Genomic DNA, 25,373 nt, shown 5'->3' with positions numbered 1-25,373 from the left:
GAGGTGCAGTAGATTAGCAACAGCAGATAAAAACTCACTGATGTTTGAAGAGTCACGCTCCCATAGGAATCTAGTGGGAGGGCAGTGCTGTCACAGCTAAGTGGTTGGGATGAGGAGATGACTCAGTGGTTAGAGCCCTTGCCATGTGAGCATGAGGACCAAGCTGGGAATTCAGGGTGGGTTGGTGCCTTTCTGCAGTTCCAGTGCTGAGACAGGCATCCCTGGAGCAAGGCTAGGAGACAACTGAGACCCTACCTCAGTGAATAATCAGTTGAAGAATTTAGCCTTCTTATCAACCCCTGGGCTCCTCAAACATGTGCACACGTGTGTCCACATACACAGGCACACTACATACACATACACATGTGGAGGAAAAAAGAACCCTAGATGTTGTTTTCATCCAGTTAGCTTTTCACTGCATTATGTGTCTGCCCCTAAGGAGTACGGAGAAGGAGGAGCTATCTATCCCACAGCAATGATTATGTTCAGGAGCGGAAGACAAAAGCAACACTGTCCGGAACTTACCCAGAGAATATGCAGTCTTCTGAGAGGGGTAGGCATTCCCTTAGTCCGGGGCCAGAAGTCTTCTCTGTAACACAGGGCTGAGAAACAAGTTATCAGTCCGACATGTTTTGGGAACTTCCTTCAGCACTGCCAAGCTGAAGGGTAGGCTTCAGGAGCTAGGACAAACAGACAGGATTCTTGTCAAGTGATGTAAGAGTCTATGTTGGGAGGTTGGAATTAGGTAGTACCTATGAACAAGAGAACTCCATTATGGCTGGATGACCCTTCTCTCTAATGGAAAATCTGGAGGAACGCAAATTTTTACTTTCTGTATGTTTGGAGACATTGTCTCACTTTATAGCCTAGGTTGGCCTCAACTCTTGATAATTCTTCTGTTTTAGCCTCCCAAATTCTGGGACTGCAGGCATGAGCCACTGCACCTGTCTAGACCTTGCATTTCTAAATTCTCCACAGTATAAATGGTTTTTAAAATGTAGGATTTACATGTACAACGAAGCTTGTGAATGGAAAAACTGCGTAGTATCAAGCCGGGACATTTACTCTTACGTGTGTGCCCAAACTGGCAGCAAACGGCCCAGGATAATAATAAATACGGCCCGACACAAAAACCGTAAGCTTAAAACATTTTGAGATTTTCTTTTCCTTTTTGTAATTCGATCGAGCAGTTCTCCAGCGTTAACTTTGTATATGACAAGGTCACAGTAACGCGTTGCAATCTCAAAAGATTGAGCACTCACGACTGCAAGGGAAGAGACTGGGACCTAGGATAACTTATAAGAAAGCTTTCTTTTTTTGCTGTATTTTATAGCGCTGTTGAGCCTGGACTACATTTCCCAGGATACCCCATTGCTGAGACTTATTCAGGAATGGGTAATACAATGAGGAAGTGATTTCGGGTCGCCCAGCAACGGGCGGAGTCCTACACCGTGACTGTGTGAGCACGCCCCTTCTAGCGGGTGAACACGCTTATTCCAGTTTCTGAGCCGTTCCTGTCTTTCCTTCCAGCCGCAAGGCCGTTCGGTCTCTCCTGCGCTCCCATTGCCTCTCTCTTCAGGCTCCGTCCCCTTTCCCGCCAGTCGCCGCGAAAACAGGAAACTGGATTACAGATGCGGATCTGCTGGGCTTGCAGTGCGCAGGCGCGAGCGGTCCGGGGGCGGGGGGCGGGGTGCTCTGTGAAACGCGGCGGCGCGGTTGAAGGCAGAGTGAGTTGCTGAGGGGAGACCCTGCGATTACTCCTGTCACCACCATGGCAGCTCTCCGTTACGCGGGCCTGGACGACACGGACAGCGAGGATGAGCTGCCTCCCGGCTGGGAGGAGAGAACCACCAAGGACGGCTGGGTGTACTACGCCAAGTAAGCGGCCTGGAGCGGCGCCCCCGGGACCCGTGTCCTGCGAGGCCTGGACCCTGCGCTGTGCAGCCCGGCGGGCACGCGCATCCAGATCGCCAGCCACCTGTCCTCGGGGTTCCGCTGCTGCGGGCTCAGGGCCAAGACCGGGCCACCGGGCAGCCTGCAGCAACGCCCCCTGCTGCTCACGAGGTGCCACTGCCCGGTGCGGTGCTGGCTCGGAGGTCTTAGAGGAAATAGAGCAAACGTCCATGCCCAGCTCCCGCCAAGGCGACCCTTGAAGGCCCCAGCAGTCTGCAGTTTTAAACAGAGGTCCTGGGTGGCTCACAGTAGTTTCCCAGGGAAGTTTTGGGAAAGTTTCCGCAGCAGAGCCTTTCTCCATAACTAAGCGTGACCTTGGGCCACTGAAAGCCCTGACTAGTGTTTTCCCCACCAGTAAAATGAGTTGACACAAGAACGAATCTAGTGCTGTACATAAGGCACACAGAGGAGAGGCTGGTGGCTTGCAGATCCCCCTCCCAGCCGGCATTAGCTGAACTGTATCTGTGGGAAAGTTGCTTAGGCCTGATGTTGAAATTACCTGTGTGGTCAGTCCCTCCTCCTACTCCCCTTTTTTCTGAGACAGGATCTCTATGAAAACCGGGCTGCCCTGGAACTAGGCTCGAATTTTCACAGATCCACCTCCCTTTACAGGGCCTCATTGTGAACGTAGGACTGGGTGACCCCGGCCCTCCACCCGTAGTATCTTGGTAGTGTCTTATATACAGACATGGAGTTTTCTATAGAGAACCTATTGCAGCTGACTCTAGCGTTGGGGGAATCTGCTCATTTTCAGCAAGTAATATATATTTAATGTACAAAATGATGGGCTTTTGATACAGTTAGGGCTCTCAATCGGATTCGTTTTCTCTGCCAGTTAAAGAATTAAAAGGCAGGAAAAACTCCAGTGCTACAGGTAGTGGTGGAGAAATCTCCACTCCCCTAAACAGCTGCAGGCAGAATCAACAGTTGAAGGGCGTTTAAAAAAGACCCTGTGCAATGCAGAGGGGGGACTCTGGACACTCCCCCCCCAAATCTAGGTTCTTTTTGAGAGCTCGTTCTCTCTCTTTGTTACTTAGCCGTGGCTCCTCTCCCTAGCTCTCTGCCTCCCAAGGGTCCATCTCCCTCCTAGTCCACAAGTCCCTGCTGTCTTTTTTCATATGTACACTGTGACTTTCATAGTGGTCGATATCCCATTACTCTTTTTTTTGTCCCACCCCCGATTTGCTTCCTCTTCTATTTTTTTTCCAAAGATTTATTTATTTATTATGTATACAACATTCTGTCTGCATATATGCCCACACGCCAGAAGAGGGCGTCAGATCTCATTACAGATGGTTGTGAGCCACCATGTGGTTGCTGGAAATTGAACTCAGGACCTCTGGAAGAGCAGGGAGTGCTCTCAACCATAGAGCCAACTCTCCAGCCCTTGTTTCCTCTTCTAAAATACTTCCCTCATTCCTCCCTCCCTCCCTCTTTCTCTCTCTTTTTTTCCCAAGACAAGGTTTCTCACCTGCTTCTGCCTCCCCAGTGCTGGGATTAAAGGTGTGTGCCACTGCCCCCCCCCCCCCCCACCGCTTTTTTATGAGTTTGTAAAATATCTTTTTAAACAGCGTCTCATGTAGTCCAGGCTGGCTTTAACTTGAGCTCCTGAGTCTCCTGTCTTCACTTCCCTAGGACTGGCTGGGGTCAACAAGTATGCATGAACATATCTGGCTTTCTGTTTTTAACATCTAGGAGAATCAATCTTTTTAAGGCTTTTCACACGAGTCTCTTATCACTTGGCTTTCAGAAAGCAAAATATTATAATAACACCTATAATTTGTATTTTTAGTTTTTAATATTTAACTAAAAACTTAAACTCCCAGAGGTCCTCTCACCTCTGGGATTAGTGGCGTGTGCTATAGTTTTGTTTGTCCAACAGTGTTTCTTGTAGCCCACGCTTGCCTAGAATTCTTTTAAGTAGTCAGGGATGATATTAAAAATTCCTGATCCGGTTGCCTCCTGCCTCCACCTTCCAGGCACGGAATCACATGTTTGCATCACCCTACTTGGTTTCAGAAAAAGTTTAAAGATAACGTTCCTAGCTTATTATCAAATTAGGTCTTAGTTTGTGCTTTGGAATCTCTCCATTGATAGGCTGTAAACTTCCCATGAGATTTTCAGCTACTTAATGGTATGAGTCACTCCTGTCCCTGGTGGCCAGGACAGAAACAGAAAACAGAGAGACTCAGGGAATTTATTCCTTCAAGTGTATAGAGCCCTGAAGAGCCAGGCCCCCTGTGGACACTGGTGATGCCCAGCTGCGTGAGGAGCTCCCCAAGACCTGATGGATGACTTGTATTAGTAGCTCCAGTACATCGAGTCTGTCCAGCAGGGGGTGTGTGTGAGTGGGCAAGGGAACACATCTCAGAGAGGTGTCCTTGGCCTGTGTCTCAGAGCACAGGTGAAAGGTGGGTCCGTGTGGCAGGAAGTCAGGCAGGTGGAGGGCACAGCGGGAGGAAGGGTCCCAGGCAGGGCAGGCCTCTGTCTGTGGTACAGGGCTGTAAAGCCAGATACTGTTGTGGAAGGAATCAATTTGCAGAAGCCCTTCTGTGCATTACTGAGGACCTGGGACTCTGTTGTCAGATTCTGGAGCCCACTGGTGTGAGGATCTGGATGGAGCCAGGGAGTAACACTGAGTTTGTGTCTTTAGAAGGGACGAGTGACTCTGGAGAAGTAAGTGGATTGTATGAGCAGGAGGTTAAGGGTCATGCCAGTGATCCTGCATTTGCCGCTCCTACCTGGACCTCTGTGTGCAGAGTCTCTGCCCTAGAGGCCTGTCTATGCTGTGCCAGCCACCTGTACTTCCACTGTGTTTGGTTCCTAGCATCTAAATAGGCATCTTGTCAGCTGGTGATGAAGTGATATAGTTAGATACTCTCCTTTTGAGTGTGGATTGAAGGAAGTGAATGCTTCGAGTGCTTCCTTCAGTGTCCCCTTGGTTCCCTGATGATCGGGTTCTTGTCACTGGCAACAGTGTTTCTAGCTTTTGATCCATACTCTATACGAGAATGATCTATTACAGCTATACTTTCAGTTTTAAATGGGCTTATTAAATGTGAATCGAACAAATGTAAAGGATCAAATGCCACGTAGCAGATAGATAGAAGCTGTGACTAGCAAAGTACTATCCAGTGGAGTACTCACAGGGCCCCTCAGAAACAGAGTGGAGGAGCCCAGCTGAGCGAGAAGTAAAGTCACAGCTTTAAGTCAGATGTGTTCAACAGCAGCAGACATCTGGGAGCCCTGTGAGGGGCCATCGTGGCTTTCCCCATCTCCTGGTATAGCTCTCCTTGGACAAGCTTCCCCTTACCCACAGACATTTTTATATTGTGGGGTAAATCGTAGCTGAGGGAGGGCACTTAGGAATCTTCTAGTTGTGTTCAAGGACATGGTATTTTTTTTTTAATACCCTTAGCCTGTCTTCTGTTTCTTTTCTTCCTGTCATCAGTCTCTTAGGAGCTTTTGGAGGATACCTGAAATAAACATGCTCCTTGATACAAGAGTCCACTTTCAGTGGGCTTGGACAACACATGACAGTTTACCAGTAGAATGTATTACAAGTTTACCACTTTATTATAATGATTCTCCGTGGGACCATTTGAGCAGTGTCCTCATAGCAGCCCCATTCTGCAAGTGACAGGAAGTGATGGCTGAGAGGTAGGGTGAGTGGACTAGTGGCGCCTAGGGACTGTCCTGTCAGATCTAGTGTCCACAGATCCACCGTCATCCTGTTATAGCCCGTGACCTGTGCTGCCATCTTACTGCGTTCTTAATGTTCTTTTGGGTGTGCTCAGGACCCAGTGAGTTATGAGACACTGCAGTTACACCTGGGGTCAGAACACACATTTAAAACTGTGTGTGTATCTGTCTGTCTGTCTGTCTAACAGTGCGCATATCATGGCATTCTGGTGGAGGTCAGAGGACAATATTCAGGAGCTTGTTCTCTATGTCCACTGCTGGATCCAGGCAGCAAATTTGTGTCAGGATTGCATAGCAAGCTCTTTTACCTCTTGAGCCAGTTTTCCAGCCCAGAATGTACATTTTTAAAGTCACTTCTGTAATTTAGTACTTAGCAAGTAGAGACAGTAGAGTTATTAAGTGTTTAATGTCCTCCCTGGCTAGATAGTGAGTTCAGGCTAGCCCAGGCTGCATAAAACCTTATCTCCAAAAAACAGCAGTAACAACAAAACTAAACAGAACAGCAGCAACAACAACAAAATAAAAAAAAAAACAAAGCAAAAAGAACAAGGAAAATAAGCATTTAAAAAAGATTATATATAATAAAGACTATATTTAAGCTACATTTTTATATTTAAATGTGAGCACTATAAACCAGACACTGAAGTTTATCAGTTTATCCTTAAATAAAGGGAAAAGAAACACAAAGTGTTTTCCTAGACCTTTGTGACTCACAAAGCTTTGCAAAGCTGACTCGTCGCTGGGACCCAGTCCCTTCTCACCCTCCCACTGCTCTCTCCACCTGGCCTGCAAAATTCTTTCAGGCTTGGGGCCTCAGACCTGATGTAGCCAGGAAAATTTCTGCTCTGAGTACTTATTTCTGCACCTGTTCTTACTACTCCCGCTCTATCTGGGAGAGACACAGTTTAATACAGTGATTACTCTTTAGCCATGTTAATGTTTTCTGTTGTGGTCTGTGTTTCAGCCACACCGAGGAAAAGACCCAGTGGGAACATCCGAAAACCGGCAAAAGGAAACGAGTTGCAGGAGGTCTGTATGTCAGAAGCCCAGAATCCCAAGTCTGCAACATTGATGAGCTAGGGAAGGTGTCACAGTGGTGGGGTAGCAGTTGACCCTGGCATTCTGGGAAGGCTGCCTGCTGGGTGACCATCAAGGAATAAGACTCTCAGTCTGAGAGTCTAGTGGGATTTGGCAGGAGAGGAGATAAGATCTTGAGATTGACAGGAGGGTATCTTATGGCCTTAAACAAAAGATTACTGAAATAGTTGAGGCCTTTGCCTTGCTGGGTTTCTCTGTAGTTGCACCATGTGGGTAATTGCTGTTGGTGTAGGCTGTGGAGGCAAATGTCGGGTTTTTATGAAACCATGACTTCTATGTGCTTCCGAACAAGTACACAATCCATGGAATAGAAGAAGTACTGAATAAAAACAAGAGGCGTTGAAGCTGCTTGGCCTCAGTGGGCTTGGGGTCTAGTTGAAGACAGATGGGCTGGTACATGGAAATGATGGGATGGCTCTAAACCATGGCACAAGTCAGCACCCCACTGGTCAGTGTCTGCTGTACTTGCAGATGTGGTTGCGGTCTTCGGTCTTCGGGAACTCATGCTCACACGAGCAGCTGCTGAGGCTCACAGGAAGAGGCGGAGCCGAGTGAATGCTGAAGGGTGATCAAGAGTGTAACAGGATTTTAGCTAAATCAGAGGCAGAAATGTGCATTTCAGATGGGAGACTGGGCCTTCTGTAGCCACCGCCCCTTGACCTTGTTACCCGAGGAAGCTGGTCCAGAGAGTTTAGGGTACCAGAGATAAGAAGGATGACCCTTCTTCCTGACCTTGGGGCATGGCTTGGCTTCATTCCACTACACATACAGCTGTCAATCAATCTTTCTTGTGTTTCAGATTTGCCATATGGATGGGAGCAAGAGACTGACGAGAACGGACAACTGTTTTTTGTTGAGTAAGTGTCTATGTAGAAACATGGCCAGGTTGGCTTTGAAGAGGAATTTTCAATTACAGTTCCCTACGTTGGCGGATCCTTGAAGTCATATATACCTGTATTGTCAGCAGGAGTAACCATTTTCGCTGGCTTGGTGATTTTTGTTTGTTTGTTTGTTTCTTCCAATCTTCAGTTTTCCACCCTTATCTTTACACTAGGCCTTAGCTGTCCTGTATCTGCAACCCTTGGAGCTGGGGTTACAGATGTACAAACTTGGGATGCCTGACTTGTTGATGGATGCTGAGTTCCAAACTCCAGTCCTCATAATTGGGCACCAAGTGCCGTTAACTGCTGTGCCATTTCCGGAACTCCCATTTTTCATATTTTTGTAGCTACAGTGGCAGTGTTAGACCTCACCTGTTACCATCCCTGTAGGAATAATTACATTAGCAGGTTTACCTGAAGTAAATAGTTTGTCAGCAAACCTAATGAACTCCCTTCTGGCTTGTCTCCTGCACTGGGGGCAGGTAGTCTAGGGCTTGCTTTGGAGAGTCTGAGCAGTCATTGGCAGCTCCAGCAGAGCAGCCTCCCTGATGGGTAGGTGGATGTGTGGGTATTCTCTGCTGCCTATTAGATTATAAAGGGTTTCCTCTCCCGTGATCTATAAAAATCATTACCCTTATCAAAATAGGGATATCATTTCTTTATTTTTATGTTCCAAATATCCTTTTCCACGTTTTTCTTGGAGAACATGACTGTAGAACTCTGGAACTCCCTGGAGCCAGATTCCTCCGGAGCACACACATGGTCGTGAAGCTGTTCTCTGGGGTACCTTCCTCTTTATTGCCCAGAGCAGTGGTTCCAAGGTGGGATTCTCCAGTCAGCATCCTTGGCAGCTCTTGAGAACTTATTCCACACACACACACACACACACACACACTCACACTCAGTTCCCCTACTATCTAAATTTCAACTTGGGATGGGGTGGTGGTGGCTGGCAGCCTATGCCCTCCAGGGAATTCTGAAGCATGCTGGTTTGACTGGCCTACTATAGAGAGGGATCAACAAACTTTTCTGTAGTGGATCAGAGATCATGTTTTAGGGTATGACACTACATGGTTTCTGTTTTAATACAAAAATGATGCCCGTTACTGTGTCCCAGTAAAACTACAGAAGCAAGCTATGGACACATCAGCTAACTGCTGATCTATTTAAGAACGAGCATGGGGCCGGGCGATGGTGGCGCACGCCTTTAATCCCAGCACTCGGGAGGCAGAGGCAGGCGGATTTCTGTGAGTTCGAGACCAGCCTGGAGCCTGGTCTACAGAGCTAGTTCCAGGACAGGCTCCAAAGCCACAGAGAAACCCTGTCTCGAAAAACAAAAAACAAAACAAAACAAAACAAAAAAAAAAAGAACGAGCATGGGTTTGCAAGCAAGCTGGAACAAGGTTTTCATGGCTTGTTATTTATTCTCTAGCCTGCTGCAGGCGTATGCTGGGATATGCTCAACAACCAGCTCTTCAGGGAAAGAAGTGTAGATTTGTTTCCATGTGCACATGCTGTCACCACTGCCAGATCTGGTCTACCAAGGTGGAGTCACTGAGGAGCGGAGATGACAGCACAGCCAGCATTGCCTAATGTCAGTGTTGTCAGACAGGGCCTCACTAAGTGGCTCAGGCTGGCCTTGAAATTAGGCCTTTGGCTTTGTGGGAGCCTAGGCAGTTTGGATGCTTACCTTACTAGACCTGGATGGAGGTGGGTGGTCCTTGGACTTCCCGCAGGACAGGGAACCCTGATTGCTCTTTGGGCTGACAAGGGAGGGGGACTTGACTGGGGAAGGGGGAGGGAAATGGGAGGCGGTGGCGAGGAAGAGACAGAAATCTTTAATAAATAAATAAATTAAAAAAAGAAAAAAAAAAGAAATTATAGTCCTCTTTTTGCTGGGATTATAGGCCTGTGCCATGAAGCCCAGACATACACATTTTAAATCAAAGCACTCTATGTATATCGGAAGGGTTCTTAATAGTTTTAAACATGTTTAGGACATTGCAATGACTTTATCTCCGATTTCAAGAATACACATAATTCTTGTGTTACATTTTATATATTTAGAGAGTGTGTGTATGTGCACGCATGCATGCACATCATGGCCATCAGGACTTGCAGGAGTCGATTGTTTCCTTTATCTCATAGGTTTTGGGAATTGAACTTAGTCATCAGGCTAGGGAGCAGGCACCTTTGTCTGCTGAGCCATCTTGACGGCCCAAGAGCACATTTAAAATATAAAAATGGTATTAAAAGGAGTAATTTAATAATCTGTATGTGCCAGTATATTTTAATGTTGTTTCTGTTAGTTCTAGATCAATTCCAAATCAAAAGTAGAGCACTTATTATAGGTGGCATTGCTGTGGTCTTAAAATGCAAAACAGTAAAACATTTTATAGTTATTAAAACTTCCATCATTTCCACTTTCTCCTTGTATAGCAGGGGTTTTGGCCCCCGAAAAGCCCAGCAAAAGTACCTCAACAGTGCCTGGCAGATCTTACAGACAAATTTATATTAACAAGAATTCAGTAGAAGCTTAGAGCCATCTCAGGAAGCTGCTGTGAGAGAAAAGGGACCAAGTGTGCCGTAGGACTTTCAAGTAGTTCTGAGAAGCTTCCATGGCTGTGTTCCCAGGCAGGAATACAGTCTTTGAAGGTTAGAAGATCAAATGGGTTCTGGATCTCTCCATGTTTGACAGTAATCCTTCTGGTGCAAGAATCATGGTGTTTGCCTGAGGTATTTAGAGTATCTTGTATTTGGAGATGCTGGTCCTTGCTGTATAGAGTTCAATGCCCTCCCTGTTCTTTGCAGCCACATAAATAAAAGAACTACCTACTTGGACCCAAGGTTGGCATTTACTGTGGATGATAATCCAACAAAGCCAACCACCAGACAGAGATACGACGGCAGCACCACCGCCATGGAGATCCTGCAGGGCCGAGACTTCACGGGAAAGGTGGTCCTGGTTACCGGCGCAAATTCAGGAATAGGTAGGCCCGTACTTACTGTCATCCTACTTTACTCCTTTGGGTTCTTTTTTTTTTTTTTGGTTTTCAGTGAACTCCCTTTGGTAGTGAAGCCCCAGTCTCAGATGGTCACATAGCCTTCCTTCTGAGCTGTTGTTTCTTTAGGGTCACAGCCTCTTTCAGCCCCCATGCTCCAGCGGGAGGCTGTGTGGGACCTGACCTTGAAGTTGCTCAAAGCTGAGAAGTCAGCAAAGGCTGTGACTATTTTGGTATTCAGGGTCTGGAGACAACAGGCTCTGGCTAAGAGTCTTTGACCCGGTCTGTGCGGTGCATGGATGTATTCCAATTACCTGGGTTATTCAAACCAAAATTGATTGGTAATGGGATACTGGACAACAGCAGATTGTGACTTTGGATCCAAGGGTACTGCAGGTTTCCACTGGTCATTGAGCCTATCATTTTCTTTTGGTAACCGTATCTTATTTCTTCATAAAACTGGAGAATTTGTCCTTGTCTTCACCTCTGTAGCAACCCTCCTAATTGCCACTGTTTAACCACAGTGGCCATGGTGAGGTCAGTGGCTTCCCGGGCTGGTGCAGCAGTAGCAATGGGGCAGGCATTTGTGCCATCCTGAGGGATGGGTTTTATTTTGTTTTGGTCCATTGACATCTGACATTAGCATCTGAATAGCTCTAGATAGGATGTGCAACTTCAGTTTGAAGAATAGAGCTGCATCCAGCTGTCCTCTGGCTTGTCCTCTGTCAGGTTTCTCTCTGTCCATCTCTGTATCATCTATCACAGTGGCCCATCATGACCTCTCTCATGAGCTTTTCTCTGTTCTCCTTTCTGGTTTTGGAGTCCCCAGTGTCCTTTTCCAGCAAGCATAGGAGGTGAAGTACCACAGTGGATCAGTCACTGTACTATGTGGCAGGCTCTCAGAGCTTGAGATCGCCATCCCAGAGATGGTCAGTATCTTGACCATACTCCCACTAAGGTAAAAAGACAAAGGAATTTTTTTTAAAGAAATAGGAAGCGGGTTCCTTAAAAATCACCTCCCAAACCCCATCTCAGCTGTGAATACATTCCGTCCAGCCCTTTCAGTCTCTGCCTTGGGTAAATCCTGGAGAAGTGCCATGCTGTCAGTGGAGCCGCAGTGCTGGGAATAATGACTGGCTCCTCAGGGTCCCAGAAGCAATGCATTGCTACAGTTCTGAGTGCGGACCTGGGACGCTGCAGAGGAAGTTTTAAAGAGGGTTGGAGGGGTTAAGAAAAACCCCTTTGTTTTTCTAACCCTTGGCTCACTAAGAGTTCAATGAAAAGACCTCACCCCTCGGTCCTTTAGTTGAACAGGTTTTCTTTCTTATTTATTTAAAACTTACTTATTTTGTATTATGTGTATCAGTATTCTGACTTCACGTATGTATGTACGCCACATTGGGAGTCCTGAAGAGGTTATCGGATATCATGGATCTGGAGTTATAGATGTTTGTGAGCTTCCATGATGGTGCGGGGACTTAGTCTGGGTTCTCTCCCTGGGCAGCGCTTATCTGGGAAGCCGTCCTTCCAGCCCCCAGGATAGGCTGTCTTTGATCAGTGAGGTGTGTGACTGGCTCCCGTCGGGCTGCTTGCTCTGATGTTAGCCAGCAGACCTTTGGATACTACTGTTGTCATCGCAGAGAGCGGCAGCACCAGCTGTTTGTCATCTTGGATTCAGAGCTGGCCGAGGACAGGATGGGAATGATGCTTGGGTGATTTCTGATACAGAGAGATAAGGTGATTCTGAAGTGTGAAGTGTGAAGAAACACGTGGGCCCCAAAGGCTTCTGGGAGCAGGGCGGATGTTCTACCTCTCCACTGCTCCCACTTCCCTCCAGCACATCCTTCCTGTGCCCATTCTCTAATTTGCGTGCACTGCAGGAGATGTGCACGGTCTCACTGTTGTGACTGGTCACAGTGTTAGGGGAAGTGGGGTGTAGGAGGTTTTTGGAAAGCCAGCAGTGTTCCCAGCCCCTGCTTTCCCTCAGGGACTGACTTTAACACTCCTGTCTCTCCTTCTCCCTCTCTACTCGACCAAGCACGAGTCTCTGCTAGTGCTGAAGATTTTGACTTTTAATTTTTGGAATAATATACTACAAATTCCAAGTAATCGAATCTGTACAAATCCCTGTCCCTCTTCAGCAGGTGTAACGAGCTTGAAGAAGCTGGAGGTTGATAGGCACGTGTCTTTTCATCACAACACAGTTGACTGTTGTGTCCTTTGAGAAAGTCTTGAAAAGTGTTCTTGCCCAGGTAGTCTGTGGCTTCTCCATCACAGGTGTCTTTCTCCCCCACAGTGCAACTGCCGATGTATAAACTGGCATAACTGCTTCCTTTTTGCCTGTTGAATGTAGAGTGGAGTGGGCATCTGCTCCCAAGATCACTGGTGTCACTTCTGTGAAAGCTTTGCCAGGGTTGTCAGCATCCCTTTCTTTGGGCCGCAGCAGGGCGATGCTTATCTGTGTATCAGCATTTGAGTCTTTGGCCTGTGAAACTGAGTGGATTGATTCTGAGCACTCCCCCCACCCCTGTGTGTGTGTGACAGACCCCTTGTCTGCTTGTGAGTGCTGGTTGAGAGAGGCCTGTGTTTTCCCAGGGCCTTGCCGCCTTTGGTGTGAGCTCTGAGCAGACTGTTCAGACACTGCCTTTCTCACGCTGGCCATAAGCAATGCAGAGCTAACTCTGAGTGGTGATAGTTGATATTACTAACACAATTGAAGCATTCTCAGTTTTATGCAGGGTGAAAAGGCTATGCAGAAGTACAATGGGAGCATGGAAAAACTGATTCTTGGAGTCAGTATCTTACCATGTGTCCTTGCTTGAACCCACTATATAGGCCAGCCTACTCTCCAGCTCCTGATCCAGCTGCCTTCCCTGCCAGGATCACAGATGTGCCCCACCACACCCAGCTCCTGGGCCTTCTCTTTACAGTTGTTAGTCAGCTTTACCTCTGTTGACTGGACTCAGCTGTCTAGATTGGCTGTGGATTAACTGCAGCCCCCGGGTGTAACCTGACCGACTTGATTTTGTAGGTGTTTCATATTGGAACACAGCCATGCACATTTAGGGTATCCCCAGAAGTTGAGTAACTACAGCAGGGATTATATGGCCCCCAAACTAAAGTATTTATGTGGGGCCCACACTCAAAGCATTAGTTCTTCCCACACTGGGTGGTCTAGCTGAAAACAAAGCTGGGTTGCCTTGTCAGCCACAGTGTAGCTGGAGCTAGGATAATGGGTACCCAGACTGCAGGAGGAGCATGGCCAGCACATCATGGGTAGCTGGAAGGGTTGTCTCCCCAGTATCCACCCACCCTACCCGTGTTCTTAGTGAGCTGGAGGTTAGACTGTTGTCTCCTCAGAAACTAACACTCTCTCCTTGGCCTTTGTTTAACCAGCTTTCTGAACCCGAAGACTTAGACTGAAGGCTGTAGCTTGTGGACCTCAGTGGAGATCAGCATCTCAGGCTCCCGGGGGAGCCGTCCCTTCATCCAGAGCTGCTGCTAGCAGACCAAGAGCCCGGAGCCTGCTAACCAGTAGACAAGGGAGGAGCTCACTGCCCTGTGTGCAGCACAGCTGGGCAGGAGGGGCAGGAGGTTGTGGCTCTCTGGAGTTAGCCGCTGGCTGGCTCTGATTCTGTAAAAAATGAAGGAAACGGCTTCAACGTGGAGATGACCGCATTTAAGTCCTGGGGAGTCTCAAGAAAGGGCATGTTTTAGGCTAGGGAGTCTCCCGCTTTCCTGGTGCCCCATGGATTTTCCCAAGCTAAACCTGTCTGCGAGCAGATTTGGTTATGTTTGCACAGTGCTGTGTGGACGCTGCTTGCCTTGAACCCGTGGTCTGACTTGGAATCAGATGGCACCGACTGGCTCCGAGAGAGCAGCCGAACATCGTTTGTCAGAGCAGCATTTGAGCTCCATACGATTGACACTTCAAATAGGTGGACGTATTGCCATGCTGTTTATGGAGGAACAGTCAGGCTTTTGTCAGATGTTGTTAGAACCCTGTTAGCAGGCGTGAGCACACCAGACCATCCCAATCCAGCGTTCAGAGTACCAGTGATAGAACTCTCTTCTAGTCCTAAGTCAGTAGGGTTTCTGAGCTTAATCAGAATGAAAAGTTTCTTTCACCTTCTGTCTGGACCTTATACTGTCAGCCTGCATCATATGTGGTTTCCTCAGAAATAGCCTGGCCTGGCTTTGCGTTTTGAGCCAGAGGAGCCATTAACAAAAACAAAACTAGCTTTTCCCTTGGAAAAAAAGCATAAGCCAGCGATGCTGATGTGTGTGTGTAGTATGTGTTTATATATATATATAATGTGTATGTATGTATATATATATATAAGAAATGCATGTGTGTATATAATATGTGTGTATATGTAGTGTGTATGTGTGTATATATAAATATAAAATGTGTGTGTAGTGTATGCGTATAATGTGTTTGTATATATAGTGTGTGTATGCATGTTGGTGTATATATGCATGTATAATAGTTATGTATGTGTATAATATGTATGTATGTATTTTAAGACTGATGCTTTAACTTTCTACTATTATATGTGTCATTATAATCACCACCCCAGGGCTTACTGTAGAGACACACATACACCCCAAATTCATGCTCTTGGAGATAAAAGAGGTGCTCACTCAAGCTGTCAATCACCCCTCAATTTGTTGTCTTTAGAGCTATGTAAAAGTGCCAGGCTTTCTTGTCGAGAGCCTCGCAGTGCTCTTACAGCGCAGGTGCTTATGTCCTGGTTTAGAGGATCTTGTCCCTAAATCATGTGCTGGTGCTCTGACATGAAGTTTAGCGCCACCCTTTTGTCCTGGAAATCCCCACTCTGGTGGATTCCCGCCTAGAGAGAGTGCTGCCCATGCTCCGCTGTTTTCCTTTATGACCATGCAGCAGCATCGTTATTTTATCGAGTCTAGCTGGGCTGCCAGAACCTGCCCTCTAGTCCCTTTCCCGAGTGAAGCCTGCACCCTTGTGTCTGGGGCCCTGAAATTCCCCACTGCTCTCCTTTTCAGTTGATGAGATATGAGCTCATGGGGTCGCGAGTAACATCTTCCTTTTGGGAACTCAGTGCTCATAAGCAGAAGGAAGCCCCTAAATCATCGAAGTGACCCCGGGGGAATTAATTAAATATATCTATGACAACTGTACTCTTAAGCTAAAGTGATTTGAAATTATTCCCTCCTGAGAAACTGTTGGAAGTTGTTTTCCTTGAGACAGAGTCTCATTACATAGCCTAGACTGGTTTCCAGTTCAGGGAAATTCTCCTGCCTCAGCCTTCTCCACATCTGATTGGAAATTTGAGATTTTTGACAATATTGGAAAAGGTCCTTGATTGGCATTACACAAAAATTAAAAATGAATACTTCGTGAGTCGAACAGCCACTTCACATCTGAATATTCTTGGATATCATAGTGCTTGGGACGCTCACTGCCCAAACAAGAGGCCCATTAAAATTGCTGCAGGGATTACCACTGTATGGTTTGCTCACCCTGTGTAAAAACCTTGGAGGGTGCCTAGAATGAGTTAGTTTATGACTGTGTATATGTGTCGCGTGTACCCCTCTGGTCATTGTCAGAAGGAATTTGCTCTCTGAGGCCCCAGTTAATTTCATATTTTCAAGTAGGTTTGGGTTTTCACTTTTTTAATGTCAGCTTAGTAAATGCAATTCATGTTAGCTATGCTTCAGTGACAAAGTGGCTCAAACTCCTAATTCAAAGAAAATGTTTACGAATCTGATTTCTACATTATTAAGGTGGTATATCACATGCAAACTTGGAAATGGTCTTCCATAAAATCCATTTAAAGTGATTCTCTTCTTTCCTGCCTTCTTATAATGGAGCAGCGGCACAGTATGCATTGTAACACAAGTATTGCTGTTTTCTGTAATTAACCTGAAAGCAGCCATGTTCCGCTAGTTTATCCTACTTCCCACTAGAGGGCACTGTTGCCCTTCGACATAATTGAACTAACCCGGCCTTCCGTAGTAGTTTTCTTCCCTGGCTGACTGGCCTCGCTTTTGTTAAATAGTGCCTTTTCCCTCCCTAACATATCTTTTAGGACATGTCGGTCTCCGTGATAGAGCCCCGGCTGAAGACGGGGGCCAGTGTCACATTTCTCTTTCTTGGCTTTGTGTTTTTGTTTTGTTTGTATAAAATGCCAGAGATGAAGAGGTCCATTTCACAAAAAGGTCCATTGTATTCAGGGAGCAGCTTGTTCCGCCAAATTACACAAGGACAGTGTTCCTTGGCATTATCGGTTTTGAGTGTGCTGGCCTATCAATTATCTGATTTCTTTTTCTAAGTGGGGATTGTAATATTTAAATATTAATGCTCGTGTTTAAGATTCATTTAGAATGCCTCAGTGACCTTATTTATTTACTTTTTCTTGCCCAGCAGCCTTATCTGCTGTGATATAATGTATTTTAATTAGATTGTTTATGAACAATGCTTTCTCGTACTAGAAGAAAATGTATCCCTTCGCATTTAGATTCTGTTTCTTAAACAAGAGGTCCTGTAAGCCAGACTGTGAAGCAGGCAGCCAGTGCTCTGCACAGTGTTGGGGGGATTTTGATACTACTATTAAAGTTTAAGCAGCTCATTCGTTGCTACTCTCAGCCGTCAACAGAAATGTGGCCCAGAAGAAAGGAACTTAGCCTTGGCTTTATACACGGCTTGTTTTCAGATTGTAAATGGAGACAGGATGAATATACTCTGTAATATACTGTCGTGCATTGTGTGACTTCTCAGCTACCCTCCCCTCTCACCGACCTGAAAACACTGGATATCCTGTCCCAGAGCAGACTGGTTCACCCGGGTGGAGATGTTTGGTTCGCTCGTGCACAGATGTGCTCACCATTTAAGAAATAAATTGTTAAAACTAGGTGACTGTTGGGAATTATTACAGATTTGATAATAAAGGTACTGCTTTTATTATCGCAGGTGTGAACCCTGGCTGTCACTGGGTAGTGTGAGGCAGCCCTGTCCTGGGCCCTTCCCGTCACTCTCACTGTCCCTGTATGGGTTCTCAACCTTTTCTAAAACTGTGTTTGGGCCACAAGGGCCTCTTGCAAGGATCTCTTGGTGTAAGGTACCTATAGGTTTATCAAGAAGAACAGTCCAGTGGTTGGAGGTCCCCCTGCCCAAATCATTTCCCTTGATTTAATTGGCCCCCATAGTGATTTGCCAGACTGAGCTCTGGGATACAGAGCTAGTGCTGAGCTGGGTGGCATGGACTGCACTGTGGTTTCAAGTCTCTTGGTGTTCGTTTATCAGACTGTTTTACTCTTTTTTTATTTCTGGATCCTTTTATATACTGTACTCAGACAGCTGTCCTTGGAGTCAGGTTAAAGTTTCCTTCCAGAGTCTAAGGAGATCTAGACGTGTGTATCCATAGGAGATTGTGCGTGTGTGTGTGTGTGTGTGTGTGTGTGTGTGTGTGTAGGGGGTCCATAGGAGATTGTGTGTGTGTGTAGGGGGGGGGGTGGAGACTGAAACTGGGGAAGGGCATCACCTTCACTGTGTGAGGCAGGTTAGCAAGGTGAGTGGATCTAGGCTTTCTGTTTGAACAGATCTCATAGAAACAAAATTAGGTAGAGTTTTTGTGTGGTTGTAAAAAAAATAACCCCACGATTCTCATTTTTACCTTTAAACTGTACTTAAAGATTTCAGACCCATGTCTCTACATCACTATAATATTACCCCGATAGGCTCTTTAGATGCGAGGATTCTCTGCTTATCTTTTAGAATTCTCATCTAGTGCTTGTAGCTGCATCAGAATGGTGCCAGAGAAAGCAAAGAGAGACGTGAGGTCCTTGGACGGGTACATAATGCCTCTGATTCCTCCCTGGGGCCCTGGACATGGTACCTGCCACCTTGCTTGCCTGAGAAGTAACTGCACATACCCCACCAAGCTCACCCACTCTGAGCCAGGTCTGGGATCAGCCATCTGAGGGCCGAGGGTGGATCTGCAGGGTGGCCTATGGCAGGATGTGGCTTCTAAACCCCGGGTTGCTCACAGGTGAGAGCATGAATGCTTGCTTAGGATTCTTCCTAGTGGGCTAGTGTGGGCCAGGTGTGGGCATGGAGTTCTGGGCTATAGGAGCTAGCACTCATCAAGCCATGTGTCAGACCGAATTAGCTTTCTGCGTCTTCTCTTTTAAATGATTTAAAAAATATTTCTATTGTTACATGTATATGTATCCCATGTGGGAAATTTCGAAAATGGAGACAAACAAAACAAAACAGTGTCCTAAACCCCTTACCAGCTGGAAGCATACAGTTAGTATTCAGCATCTGCAATTCTAGGCATCAGCTCCTCTCCTTTGTGATTTTTTTCCTCTGAGCTGTGGTTTGTATCTTTCCTTGCCATTAAATATTCCACCTCTTAAATGGTTGCATACTATTCCATTATATGGTTCCAGCTATTTCCCCAGTGTGGCACATTTGGGTAGATTCCAGCTTTTTAATAGCCACGGGATGGAGACAGACATTTTGTAATTAAGTGTTTGTACCCATCTGTGACACTCTGCAGCCTTGTTTTGTGGAAGGAGACTTGCTGAATCGGCAGATTTCCTCACCAACTTAAGATCTTGATTTGTGACACTGTACCCCTAGACTGTTGTACCAATCTGAATGCCAGTTGTTGCCCCGTGTCCCTATCAACCTTGGGAAAGAGCATTAAAAAAAATCAATTAAATCCTCACGCCTCTGATTATACCTAAGATTGAGCAGTTCTTCACGTCTGGCCATTTGTACTTATTCTTTTATGAATTGCCTTTTCATTTTGTATGCATGGCTATCAGATACATATTGATTGCTGATTGATTGCTCGTTCCATGCAGTATAATTTAATTTTCAAAATGTCCCTTTCTCTTAGAAGTTAATTTATCTCCAAGTGTCTGTTACTCTAAGTACATATTCAATCCTGTGATCAAGAGGCAATTCATAGAGAAGCCAGCCTGACTTCCCAGCTTGCTTCCATGAAGTCCTTTAGGCAGTATGCCTTGCCTGGCACTCCAGCTCCCCCTCATACCCTGGGCACCGAGTAGAAGAGGAGCACCCGGCAAACTCAGGTTCACCTTTGACAGGCTCACAATGGGGCTTGCGAGGCCAGTAAACAATAGTCAGGAATGGGTGCTTTCGGGCTTTGCAGTTTTCTCTCAGATCCGTTAAAGCCAATAATACCACTCTGGAGCTTTCCCCTGCATTTGCTCATGTGATGAGCCTGGCTCCCGTGTAGTGAAATTGTACCAATGCTGAAAATAGCTCTGCTGACAGGCAGGGCGGGCTTGATTGGTGGCGGGCTTCAGTCTGAAGAGGGGCAGACAAGGAGTTCTGACTCTGGAAGCAGGCATGACCTAGTTTCCAAACTGCTCACCACTTCCTACCTGAGTAACTCAGGCCAGGTGACTTCCTCCAGCTCGTGAGCCGCACTGAGAGTTCCATCTTCGTGTGTAGTTATTCAGGATGGAGTTTGGGCCCTTTGCAGACACTTAGCCTACAGCCATTTCTGCAGTGGAGGCTGGAGTGAGTCCTCACATTAGTTTGGTGTGTCCAAGCTTGCTGCTTCTGAGGTCCTCCCAAGGTTGCTACCGAAGCTATGCATTGGTCCTAGGATCATCTTTCTGAACAACGGTGATGGAATTACCTGTTCTTTAGTCTGAAAAGATTTTCACCCTTTTGGTTAGAAGGCAGATCGTTCCATCATCTAGCAGAGAAAGAAAAGGAATCAAATGAAAGACAAAGGAGACTGGGTTGGTGTTGCTGCAGCCTGAGAACAAAAAGGATATCATAGTGGGTGGGGAACTGGAGGGACTCGAACCATTAGACCTTGTATGAATCAGAGAGATCACAGTTGTTTCTGAGTCTGGCTCCAGGACGCTTGTTCATGTGACTGATGGTTTGCAGGACTGCCTGTAGTATTAAGCCTAAACGTCCACTTTTGCTGTTGCTCTTTTCTGGAATACTCAAGAACGAGTCAGTGTTGGAGTGTGATTTTCTCATCACTCAGAGATGAGGTTCAGCACTTTGGCTGGCCGTTCTTGGGACATAGGAGGAAGAAAACTAGATTGTGGGGCAGCAGTTAGCTTGATAAGTGACCTAAGGCAGGCCGCTTTACTATTCTAATCTAAGGCTTTTCATTTGTGAAATATAGAGCATATTACTCCTCTGTCTCTTAAAACATTTTAAATTTGCATTTATGTGTGTGTGTGTGTGTGTGTGTGTGTGCGTGTACATGCATGTGTGTGTATGGTCAGAGGACAATTCATAAGATTCAGTTCTCTCTTTCTACTATGTGGGTTCCTGGGATCCAGCTCCAGTCATCAGGCACAATGGCAAGCACCCTTACCTCCTGAGCTATCTCAGTGATGCCACATTTTCCCTTTATGTAGCCCAGACTGACTTTGAGTCAGAATCACAGGCATGAGCCGCCACGCCTGACTCAGTCATGTTTCACATGGATGAAATACTGGTGGCAGCGCGCCACTGGAGAGTCCTTTAGAATAAGGGTGCTTACGGTTGTGGAAAAGAACACCCTGGCGGCTGTAGGAAAGAGCCCTGAAGGTTGGAAGAGGAAGGGAGTAATTTAATTCCTTAGTAGATGGAATATTCTAGGAGCTCTTGATATTTTTTCATTGGGTTGTGCTGGGAGGTTGGTTCAGGCATCAACTTCAATGCTCAGGAAGGGAGCCAGATGCTGAGGAAACTGGACTGTATGCTGTGTAGCAGGTTTAGTGGCTATGATTAGGAAGTCTTAACCAGGTTTTGTCTCAGATAGAGTTGACAGAGTACGGTGACATCCAGGGGACCAGAAGCCAAAACTTGGTGCAGTTGGAAGGGATTCCTCATAGAGTCAGGAAGTCCATGGCGGGCTTGTGTTGAGTTTTCCTAAGTGAAAATACTGCCAGTTCTTGGGCTGCATGGTTTCTTGCTGGTGGTCTTTAGTTTCTCAGTGTTCGGTTTGTCTGCAGCATGGAGCCAGTTCAGAGGCAGATGTAGAATTCTTATGTGAACTGGGTGCTTTCTTCTGATAGGCCACAAGAACAATTTAAAGTCCCATCTTGATTCTGGAAACTTTTCCAAGTGGTCATAGAAGCCAAATATTGAAAATAATCTCTCCAAAGGGAGGGACCCCAAGAAGCTGAGAACATGGCTTTGTAGTTAGATGCTTCTTTTGCAAACATGAGGACCATAGTTCAAATCCCCAGAACTCGTAGTAAAGCGAGTGGGATTGGCAGCCCACCAGCTGTTCAGCCTGAGAAGGTGAGAGCAGGCATATCCGTGAGCTCTGACTGTGACTGAGAGGCCTTGCCTCAATAAGTAAACAGAGGAGTGATGGAAGATGTTTCCTGACTACGACCTTGGGCCTCCACACATACATGCATATACATTCACACACGTGCCCACATATATATAAGCATATATACATATACACATATCATGCACAAACATAAAAATGGGAAAAGAAGGAAAACAGCAAAGAAAAGGAGGAGCTCGCTGTTAGCCACCCACGTCTGTAAGGATGAACTGTCTGAGCTTTCTATATTGCCCAGGATCTTGTCTTCCAACTCGCTGTGCTCTTCTGTGCAACCGTGCTGTAGAGTAAGGCAGCTGTGCATGCTCAGTTCGGCAGCTGGGCTTAAGAAGCTTGTCTCAGCCTAGAGATCATCAATGCATTCAAACCAAACCAAACCCATGCCATCACAGCTGTATCTCTTAGTGAAGAAGTTTCCATTCCGAGTTCCTGTCCAGTTACCAGATTGAGTAGCTGACACAGTGGAGAGCGCCGTAACAAATCTGTTCGAAGAGGCGTCTCAGTCGTGAGCCAAGTCAGATTTTTGGCAAGAGACACCATCTTTTCTGTCTACAGAGCTGACTGTCTGCGTGCACGAGGCTCCTTTTTCACCAAGTGTAATCGCTGCTTGGCCCTGTGCTTTGTGCTTCCTTTGTATTTTCCCCTTGATCAGGGATGGAGCCAGTTGTGTTTATGCATCATCACCAGGCACTCGGACACTGACGAACTGGACTGTACACACATGCACAGTGTCTGTCATGTGGCCCTTCCCTGTTCATTTAATCTCCATTTCCTGTCACTGTTGGGAAAGATCATCATGGACCTACTGGCTTCAAACACCAAGTTTCTGTGCTGCAGCTCTAGAGGTCAGAAGTTATCACTGTCTCACCAGGCTAAAGCCAAGGTGCTAGCAGGCCTGGTCCTTCTGGAGGCTCTGGGGTAGGAGGTGCCCATTTCCTTCCCTTTCCCAAAGCTCCTAGCAACTGCCTGTGTCCTTTTGGTTCATAGTCCCATCCTCCACCTTCTAACCATGCAGCACATCCCTCCGGCCACCCAGTCTTCCTGTGACCTAGCTTTAACTCCATTAACTGCTAGAATGATGTTCTGTACTGTTCCCCTCCCATGTAATCTAGGGTCACCCTCCCCCCACTGTAAATCCTTGATTTAACCCCATTGTCAAAATCCCCTTTGCTGTGTCAGGCGGCATTTTCAAAGATCAAGATGTCCACATTGTCCTGGGAGAGGCATTCCTGTACCTAGGGCAGAAACAAATGTGTTGTCCCAGAAACTCAGCACCAGCCGGCTTATCAGTTCTATTGTCACGGTGACAAACCTTGTGAGAAGAGATTGAAGGCTCCAGGGTCTCAGAAGGTCCAGTCCCCCTGGCAGGGAAGGCACAGTGGCTGGAGAGCTTGCAGTGTGCCTCGTTCATCTCTTGGTGGATCAGGAAACTGACCTCATGCTACAGGAGTCCTCAAGGCCTGCCCCTTGTGGCTGCCCTATCTCTGGCAGCAAAGTCCCATGTCCAAAGGACTCCATACCCTCTTAAAAAGGAGCTACCAGCTGGGACCAGGTGTTCAGTCCCATTCAGACTATGTCAGCTTTAAAAACTTCTCTCCCTCTCTACCTCTTTCCTTGGTGGATCTCCAGACTGGGGAATTTTGTCTGGAAAAGTTCTGCCTGATTTTTGGGAGCAGTCCCCTGGTACCCCAGATCTGCCAGTTTCATTTTCTCTGGAGTAGGAGGGTCCACACAGATCTGAAACTCAGGCTGTCTTGCTGAGTCCCTTGGAATCCAGTGTTCGTTGAAAGTGATTATATTTATATGAGAATGTGTGTATATGCATGTGCATATTGTTATGTGTGTAGTATGCGCATGTGTGTAGTGTGGATAGGTGTGTATAGGCATGTGTAGTGTATATACATATGTGTGTGTAGTGTGGACACATGGGATGTATGTGCACATGTGCGTAGTGTATATGTGCCTCTATGTAGTGTGTGTGCACACATGTGTGTAGGGGTTCTTGGCTAACAGCAAAACTTCCAGTTGGCATTTAATTCTATCTATCTATCTATCTATCTATCTATCTATCTATCTATCTATCTATCTTTCTATCTTCTTACCAGCATATTAAAATCAGGATGCTTTACTCAAAAGGTATCTAAAGTTCGGAGGAGTTTTAGAAATCAGATTTAGTGTTTTGGACCAAATGCTCACAGTGTCCTCTAAATTCATGTGTTAAAATCCTAGTCCTGAGTGACCCTGAGCAGAGGCGGTAGCTCAGGATGTGGTTATATCTGGAGGGGAAATGTGAATTAGTGCCCTTACAGGTCTGGGCAGAGAGCTAGCTCTCTTTCTTTCTGCCCAGCAAGGTTATAGTGCTATATGAGAAGGCAGCTCTGTGAACCAGGATGAGGGCTCCCTCTGAGAGCCCTGTTAAGTCAGCACCCTGACCTTGGACTCTCCGATCAGTAAGCTCTGCAAGAAAGCTGTTTGCTCTTCAGGGCACCCACCCAGTCGGTAGCATTTGTTACTGCAGCCTTAGCTGACTAAACCCTCTGGTGTCTAATCCTTTGGTGCTCACTGAACACTATTATCTCCTGCAGGCTTTGTCCTGCCCTTTGCCTCTCTCTGGTCATGTGACCTGCCTAGTTGTGAGGAGAGTGGATAGTTGACCCACAACCTCAGAGTCTCTTTTTACTTATTCTTTTGTGCATTCAATACACATTTATCAATTACTGGGTATTAGTTGCTTAGTCTTCAGTGGCTAACCAGCCTTAGCCTCTACACTTAGGGAGGTGCAAACACCTCAGAATGTTCACAATGGATGCTTGTGCTTCTCCAGAGCATTTAAATTGATTTGCTCGGTAGCATTTGTGTGTCATTTCCCTGAGTATGTGTGTATGTGTAGCCTCTGGGTCATTCCTGACTTCCTACATTTTTCTATTTGTGTTTAAAGACACAGATGCGGAGGCCTCTTCCACATTCATATTGAGACAACTACAAGGAAATCAGTAAATAGTTTCTTTACATTGAAGAGAACATTTGCCAGCAGCTGGTGCTCTTTAAATCACAGAGTTAGTGTCTGAGTTTTCTTAAGCTTTAACCCACATATATGTCTTCCAAATGCCTACAAAGGAGTGCAGAATCTATGATAGGTATGGGGTGAACGCAGCACCCTAAACTGTGTGACCTGTGATCCCGTGTAATTGCTTCTTCTGTAATTTCTATTCATTATGGTTCTCTTGCTTGCTTTGTGTTAATAAACATGAAGGCATATTACTCTTTTTTTTTTAAAGCTCACCTGCAGCTCCCTGTTCCTGCTTCTGGCCTGAGCAGTGACTCTCCACTTAGTGTGTACTGAGAACGAGTTGTAGCTGCTTTGAGTGGCTGACTTGCTTTTGCTGCCAGATGTCCTTCACTTTTCTTCC

At 46.3% G+C, this 25,373-nt stretch overlaps 1 protein-coding gene across 1 annotated transcript in view; it reads left to right on the top strand.

The window, feature by feature from the left end:
- The first annotated feature begins 1,694 nt into the window (after positions 1-1,694).
- Wwox (WW domain containing oxidoreductase) overlaps positions 1,695-25,373 on the top strand; it is an 876,711-nt gene continuing 853,032 nt past the window's right edge. Inside the window, exons 1-4 of the mRNA XM_041649948.1 lie at positions 1,695-1,878; positions 6,620-6,684; positions 7,553-7,610; positions 10,446-10,624. Of these exons, the coding sequence (XP_041505882.1) occupies positions 1,772-1,878; positions 6,620-6,684; positions 7,553-7,610; positions 10,446-10,624 (409 nt within the window). The 5' untranslated portion in view covers positions 1,695-1,771. The remainder of the gene's footprint in view (positions 1,879-6,619; positions 6,685-7,552; positions 7,611-10,445; positions 10,625-25,373) is intronic.

The sequence above is a fragment of the Microtus oregoni genome, unplaced genomic scaffold, assembly GCF_018167655.1.
Source record: "Microtus oregoni isolate MIOR12 unplaced genomic scaffold, Mior012 000004F_ref0000308, whole genome shotgun sequence".
NCBI classification, from domain to species: domain Eukaryota; kingdom Metazoa; phylum Chordata; class Mammalia; order Rodentia; family Cricetidae; genus Microtus; species Microtus oregoni.
Note: the sequence above shows the minus strand (reverse complement) of the source record. Positions and strands in the feature narration are given on the sequence as shown.